This window comes from Mus caroli, chromosome 2 (assembly GCF_900094665.2).
Source record: "Mus caroli chromosome 2, CAROLI_EIJ_v1.1, whole genome shotgun sequence".
NCBI classification, from domain to species: domain Eukaryota; kingdom Metazoa; phylum Chordata; class Mammalia; order Rodentia; family Muridae; genus Mus; species Mus caroli.
The window spans coordinates 148,318,347-148,326,082 of record NC_034571.1 but is presented as its reverse complement, the minus strand read 5'-3'; the positions used below and the strand labels follow the sequence as shown (position 1 = coordinate 148,326,082).

The 7,736-nt window shown below is 49.7% G+C and overlaps 1 protein-coding gene across 1 annotated transcript in view; it reads right to left on the bottom strand.

Annotated features, from left to right (window-relative positions):
- Positions 1-6,280: 6,280 nt before the first annotated feature.
- The window catches only part of Cnbd2 (cyclic nucleotide binding domain containing 2), a 58,217-nt gene continuing 56,761 nt past the window's right edge, over positions 6,281-7,736 (bottom strand). Inside the window, exon 13 of the mRNA XM_021156614.2 lies at positions 6,281-6,626. Coding sequence (XP_021012273.1) covers positions 6,305-6,626 — 322 coding nt within the window. The 3' untranslated portion in view covers positions 6,281-6,304. The remainder of the gene's footprint in view (positions 6,627-7,736) is intronic.

Below are 7,736 nucleotides of genomic sequence, written 5' to 3'. Positions count from 1 at the left end.
ATTATAAGTTTTATGTGGTTTCCATTTATAATTTAAAATAACTTTTGAGCTGGTTCAAAGAACTCCTGAACACCTCGCACCCAGGTTTGCCAATTGTTATTTTCCCTTTCCCCGTCGTTCTCTCTGTTGTAAATATATGTATGTACGAAGTATGCGTGCAAGATGTGCTGCATGCATGTGTCTGTCTGCATGCATGTATCTCTGCATGGCATGTACAGGCTGTGCAGGGCATGCAGAGACCCAAGGCTGATACTGGAATCATGTTCCATTGCCCTCCTAGCTCACTGAGGCGGGAATCTTTCAATCAAACCCAGAGCTCCCCCATATGGGGATTCCCAGTCTCTGCCTTCCCAGGCTGCAACTGGAGAGAGGCAGCCATGGCCTCTTAGTGCAGTCAGTTCTAGGGACTCTTAGCCGCAATTGAGTTAGCCACTGAGCCATCTTTTCAGTCACCCATGTAATTCTATTTTCTCAAAATATGGTGTCTTTTTCTATGTAACTTAAAAATAGGTCAAGGAATGTATTAATCCCCAAGAAAAGGAGATTGGGTTACATAACACAAGACAACAGGAAACAGTTAAATCAAGAAACAATTCTAGTCTCTAACCCTCAGGCCACTTCATTCTCAGGCTGCTCTCATCTTGATTTGGGGGGGGGGCAGGCGGTAGGTAAGAACATAAGTGGGGCCAAGAAAATGTCATGGTTAGCCTCAGCTGTCAACTTGACACAAACTAGAGTCGCCTGAGAAAAGGACGCTTCATCCGAAGAATTGCCTCCCTCAGATCGTCCTGTGGCCATATCTGTGGGATGTTCTTGATTGATGTAGGAGGCCCTGCCCACTGTGGGCGATGTCACTCCTGCTCCCAGTTATATACAAAAGCAAGCCGAGCAATCCAGTAAGCAGTGTTCCTCCACAGTAGGGGCTGCTTTACTTCTTACCCCCAGCTCTGGCCCTGGCTTCCCTTGACTATGGCCAGGAAGCTAAAATGAACCCTTTCCAACTTGGTTTTGAGCAGAGGGTTTCCTCCTAGCAACAGAATACAACGTAGGACATGAGGCAGGGGTTCACCTTGACAAGGGAGAGTAATGAGCCCTAGAAAGGAAAGGTCCCATAGTGCTATCTCCTCTTGCTGCCCCCAGCTCCCTCTCCTTCTCCCATGTTGGTTCCCAATGGTCACAACTCTGCAGTACCTATGAATGCCTCGATCTTCCAGCTTTGTTCCCACTCCTTGGCCACTAGAAACTGTGATCATCCTACAGTCCCAGTGACAGGCCTGCAACTAAGTTCCTTGTTAAAGACGTGGCAACAAGGCGCGCCAGGGCAAAGTGACCTGGGCTGTCCCAAAGCTCCCCACCTCACAGGTGCCCCCAGGTTCCCAGGACCGGAAGGTGAGATTACCCCTCCACTCGCAATGAGGACTAGAGAGGTACCAAATGTCTTTGCTTCCAACTCCAAGCGGGCTCTTAAGTCTCTTCCTGTAATAAACACTGGCAACACTCCCTCTGTTTGTTTCTCCACTGGGTTTTCCCATTTCCTCCAAACAGTGGAAGCTTTGACTGCCAGGGGCCTCTATTTTTGGCTGGGTGTGCCTACTTACATATGGGAGATCATGGCGGAGGGCGAGTGTGTTCTGTCTCGTGCAGTCTCGAGGCTTGGGTACACAGAATTTCTCTCCACAAAACAGGTGGCTCGCTGGGGAGAGATGAGTAACAGTGGCGTAGCAGTGCACACACTCCAAAGTGACTAACCAGGAGTGGGCAGCGTGTGGAAAGGCATGCACACAGGCTGCCTGGATCAGCCACGCAACAGACAAGCAGGGTGAGACAAAGCTTTTGCCTTTCTGGGCCTCAGGCTCTCTCTCTCTAACAAATTGAATAATGCCTCCTGGTTAATAGGCGATAATTTAAAAATAAGTGTCAGCCTTGTGCTCTGGTTTAGCCTGAGTCCCCATGGGCTCCTGTGTTGGAAGCCCCGCCCTAGTGTGGCAATGGTAAGAGCCAAGTGGGACCTATGGAATGGGGGTGTAGCTCAGCAGTAGGGTGCTTGCCTAGCCCACAGCCCCAGGTCAGGGTAGTCCCAGCACTCAAATGAAGGCAAGAAGAGCAGAATTGAAGGGCATCCTTGGCTCACAGTGAGTTTCCAGCCCAGGCTGCCCTGTCCCAAAATAATCAAGAGGTGGGAGGCCCTTGGATTATGTGGGCAGATTCTACCCTCAAGAGATTAAGGTGGATCGGTCTCACGGTGTAGCCCTGGCTGGCCTGGAACTCACAACGATCCACCTGCCTCTGCCTTCCCGGGGGCTGGGTTAAAGGTGTATGCTACACTTGGCACGAGGGTAGCTTTCATGAGGCCCGGTTGTTCTTTCAAGATCAAATATCATAAAAGGCCGAGTCTGGCCTGGCCTGTCTCACTGTGTGACCTCCCTCTTAGATTCCCACTGTGACAATGTTAGCTGTCATGTGAGCAGCCACGGAGGACCATCAATAGGGCTGGCAGCATGCTACTGCGACTTTCAGCTTTGAAATACCATGAACAAAATAAAAGACTTTTTATTCTAAACCAACCTGGGCTGTTTCATTATAGTGAGAATCAGACCAGAGCACCTCTGCATGGTACCACACACACTCATGCCTGAGCCCAGAACCTTCTCCTGCAGTTTGTCTTTTATTTATTTTTGAGACAGCATCTCAGGGCAGCCTTAGGCCTGTGAGCCTCTTCAGGTACAGTGATATTCCACCTGGCCCAGCAGCTTCCCTTTTCTCAGAAACAGAACTGTGGGCTTCCTGGAACTTCAGACCTGTGCTCGGGTCTGCATCGGTCAGGCCTCTGCAGTGTGAAGCCATCCTCTCTTGCTAACACTTGTGCCAAGGGGAACCATATCTACCTTCTGAACGAACTCTCCTGAGTGATGCTGACCCTGGATCGGCATTGCAGGCTGCTTCAGGTAAGGGCTGGGTGTAGAGAGGCAGAGGCTTGGGAACTGATCCTTTCTGTATCCCTCAGCTCAGAAGCTCAGAAGTTGTCCTACCCTGACTGCCCCACCCCCTTCTCCACCAATGTTTTAAGCAGTACCCTCCCCCCTTGTCTGCCAACCGGTGAGTGACACTCTGACCTCTACCTGCCAGGCTGCCCCTTAATATTGACATCAGCCAGGTCATTAGAGAAGACTGTAGGATGTGCTGAGATGCCAGCTTAGCCCCCTACCCCGCAAATCATTTGCTGATGGCTCTTATTGCAGATGCTTGTCAGGCTCAGCTCTGAGGTCTGGTGCCGTTAGCGAGGGAAGCCGTCCCTGGTTGATAGGGCTCCTTGTTCAATGGCACGAACCACCTCTGCAGTGCAGCAGCACTTCCCTTGTGTTTGACCTTAGGATGGTGAGGTAGAGCAGAAGGCTCACACTGACCCAGCCATGCATGCTTGGTCACTGAGTTCATAGGAACAGCCACACGGGAGCTCCCTGCCGGCTGTGGAGAGGACGCCTACCTCTGCAAATTTCTTCTCTCTAAATCCCTGTGACTGCTCTGGGGACTCGGAGAGCTGTATTCCACTGTGTGAGTTTCTGAAGCCCACCTATGGCTTGTCCTCATTCAGGGCCTTAACCTTACCCCAGGATGCCCTTCCTTTGTCTAGCTTCTCCCCACCCCTATCCCGTCCCATCCCATGCCCTGCAGTCTCTCTCCTCTCTTTAACCTCTTCTCTCCTGCCCTTATCCCTGGCTATCCTTTCCTCATTTTGATTTTTGAGCCAGGGTCTCTATATTGTTCAGTGAGGCCTCCGAAGTTTGGTGATTTCTTATCAGATTGTTGCCGCAGAGAAAGTGTGGAAGAACATTCTGGAAGCTTTTCTCTCACTACCCAAGAAGTAGGTCCCAAATGTCCTGATGAAGAATAACTTTACCTTCTTATACATGTATCACCTCAGCAGTCCAATGGGAAAGAGCTGGCAGAAGCCAGCAGGGAGGTGGGGGGGGGGTCATTGGATTCCACAAACTGATATTTAGCAAGATGGCTGTACTGTGGGATGCTCCGTTCTTAGGAGCCCTCCTTTTCTCTAGCCAAGTTATTACATCTGTTCAAGAACCTTCAAGGGCCCCAGGTACGTTTGTGGAAAGCAGCAAACTATGGCCTGTGGGTCAGGTCCAAATTACCACCTACTTGGTCTTTACCGGCCATGGTCTCTTGTTTACATATTTTCTACGTCTCTTCCCTGAGGTAAAGCTGACTCTGTAAGAGGAACCATAGGGCCTACAAAGCCTAAGCATCCTCTGGCTCTGTATATTGGCTACAGAGCCCTTGACTAGAGAAAAACACAGACATCCTCATCCTCCTCTTGGCTTCCTCAGAGTATCTGCCCCAAAAGCTCAGATCCCACGAATGAGGCAGCCTCAGACTTGTGAGCCTCTTGCTTCAGCCTCTCCACTTCTGAGCCACTAACTGCTAACCCAAAGAGACCCCTAGTAAGGCACCCCAGTTCCCTCCCTAGTAAGGCACCCCAGTTCCCTAGGCCCCCACACAGTGGTACCTGGTCGCTGTAGGTCACAGCCTGCTCTGCAGGAAGCTGATGTTTTACATTGACAGGGTCTCATGCAAGCCAGGCTGTCCTCCAAGTCACTGTGCAGGACTGTGAAATCCTTGTCTTAGTTTGGCAGCATGACTGTAAACAGCTTGAGGAAATAGAGAGCTTACTTGGCTTTGAGGTTACAGCCCATCGTCCAGGAACACCAAAGGCGAGAACCAAGGCAGGAATTGAAGCAGAGATCATAGAGAAATGCTGCTTTCAGGCTCAGCATGGTCAAATACCCTTTTTATATAGCCCAAGCCCACAGGCCCAGGGACAGCAATACACACCATGGGCTAGACCCTCATATCAACTAACAATCAAGAAAATGTTCCACCGGGCAGTGGTGGCGCACGCCTTTAATCCCGGCACTCGGGAGGCAGAGGCAGGAGGATTTCTGAGTTGGAGGCCAGCCTGGTCTACAGAGTGAGTTCCAGGACAGCCAGGGCTATACAGAGAAACCCTGTCTCGAAAAAACAAAATCAAAAAACAAACCCAAAACCAAAACAAACAAACAAACAAAAAGAGAGAGAGAGAGAGAGAGAGNGAGGGAGGGAGGGAGGGAGGGAGGGAGGAAGGAAGGAAGGAAGGAAGGAAGGAAGGAAGGAAGGAAGGAAGGAAGGAAGGAAGGAAGGAAGAGAAAGAGAGAGAGAGAGAAAGAAAACGACTGAAGGCCAGTCAATCAAGGCAGGTCTTCAGCTGAAGGTCCCTCTTCCCAGCTGTGTCAAGTTAATGACAAAACGACACTCCTGTCCCTCCTGACCTTCTTCCCCAATGAAAGATTACAGGTATATGCTACCTCCCCCTGCTTCAGTGTTCCTGATCTCTTGACTCTAAAGTTACTGGAGAGGTCAAAACCCTTAAGTCTATTTCTGTATAATATCTACCCTCTCTTCTGAGGGAAAAAAAAAAAAATCCTGTTTCTCCTGTTGAATGCACAAGAAAATGGTTCTTAGCACAAGCACTTCACTGCCTAGACTGACTCATGTTACCCAAGGGGCCTCAGGGAGGAACAGAGCCAGGCTCCCCAGGGCTCCTGACTCAAAGGCCAGGGCCTAGGCCTTTTCTTGCTAGGTTGCAGATGAGTGTGCGTGGCCTTAACTCCGGGGGCGTGAGAGGACTCCTGTGCTCTCGTGACCACTTTCAGGCCTTGAAGTGCTCATGTGGAGAGGTGGCATGGCGATTAATCTGTAGTGTTGAGGTTATCTGGGAACAGGTGCCCCAAAATAAGGAGTACCGGGGGGGGGGGGGCAAGGAGTCTTCCCAAACTGTCTCTACTGCCTGCTTGTCTCTGGTGGGCCTGTGTCATCCTAGGATGTCAACCTTGCCATTCAACCAGAGAGGCCTCACCCACAGCTTGCAGGCCGAACATGCTCCATTTGTGTTTTCTTTAAAATATTTTCAATTGGTTTCTCATGCTTAAAAAAAAAAAAATCCCAGTAGGAATACTCTAAAATATTAGGTTTCTTGATTTTCTTACACAGTGTGGGGCTGGTGCCAGTTGGCCTGCCTTGGTTCCTGACATAGCATCCACTGATTGGGGTGAAGGAGCTCCATCTAGATGGGGAATGGTCATACTAGTTCCCCAGTAATAGACCCACCCCAGCCACCTGGGCATCTATCTCCTCATTCCTGTCCCAAGTGTCAAGGGGGGCCATGCCTCTCTATCTTCCTCACCTACGCCTGCAACTCCCATGGGGGTCACGCAGAGAACAGAGAAGCTAATCTGAACCTACTTTATTCATTCTAAATAAGGACCCCTGCATTCTTATATTGAGGCAGGAGTTCTTGGATTTTGTGCCGGGGTGCTGAGATGGCTTGGACAACCCTCAAGGGGGGCAGGTATTTCTGGGGCGCCAGAAAAATGGGATAGTGTTGCTTCACCTTCTTCTTTTCAAGGTTGCACAGATCCAGGAACAAAGACTTATGGTTGTAAATCTCTTTCTTCTTGGTCTGGACTGGGATGAATGGTGGCTTGTTGAGGGGCTCCACCAGTAACCGCAGCAGATCCTTCCGAAAGACAATATAGTCGTTTTCCTTCAGGAAACTCTGGCACAGGTCTTCGTCACTGAAGGGCAAACACAGAAGCTGCGTTCCAGGGCCCCTCCTGGCCTCTGCCCTCCGTCCGTGCTGAAGGGATGTTTCCACTGCTCCTTCCAAACCCTAACCACCTGCTCTGCACCCTGGCTCCGCTCCTCACATTTCTCCACCTCCTTTGCCTTCCTACCAACTTGGTCCCTAAAGTCTGTGCTGCCCTGCTGCCATGACCAGGAGCCACAAGTGGGTTAGTAAGTGCCCAAAATGTGGCCAGTGTGAGTCAGACTTACAACCACAAAGCAACGGGAATTATTTTCACATGGATAATGTGTTGAAGTAATTTTTTTTTGTTTTTTTGTTTTTTTTGTTTTTGTTTTTCGAGACGGAGTTTCTCTGTATAGCTGGGGCTGTGTTGAAGTAATTTTGATATAGTGAATCTAATAAAGTAGATTGAAGTTAACTTTTGTTTTACACCCTATAGTAGCACGGCTAAAACAGGGAGAGTGATGCATGCCTGTAATTTCAGTCCTAACTAAAACACACATGCACGAGGGATGGCTGTGAATTTGTGAGTAGCTCTGGGCCCTACAGTGAATTGGAGAGTGGTCTGGGCTATATAATGAGACCCTGTCTCAAAAACGCAAAAGAAGGCCAGAATGATAGCTCAACAGGTAAAGGTGCTTGCCACACAAGCCTGATTACCAGGATTCATTCCCCAGAGCCCATGGGAAGGTGGAAAGAGAGAATGGACGCCACAGAGCTGTCCTCTGACCTCTGTAAGAGCCCCATCATGAACACATACACAAACATATACACAATAATAAAATACATTGAAAATAATAAAAGTGAGGAGGCTAATGGAGAGCTGCTTGTGGTGCATGCTGGTAAACTCGGCACTCAAGGGGCAGGGGGAGGAGGAGTCTGAAGCTAGCCTGGCCTACACAATAAATTCTAGGACAGCCTGAGCTACATAGCAAGACCCTATCAGAAAAAAATGATGTAGCTATCAGTCATTAGCTTTGGGTGAGATGTCGGTAAAAACTACAATGGGGCCGGGCGTGGTGGCGCACGCCTTTAATCCCAGCACTCGGGAGGCAGAGGCAGGCGGATTTCTGAGTTCGAGGCCAGCCTGGTCTACAGA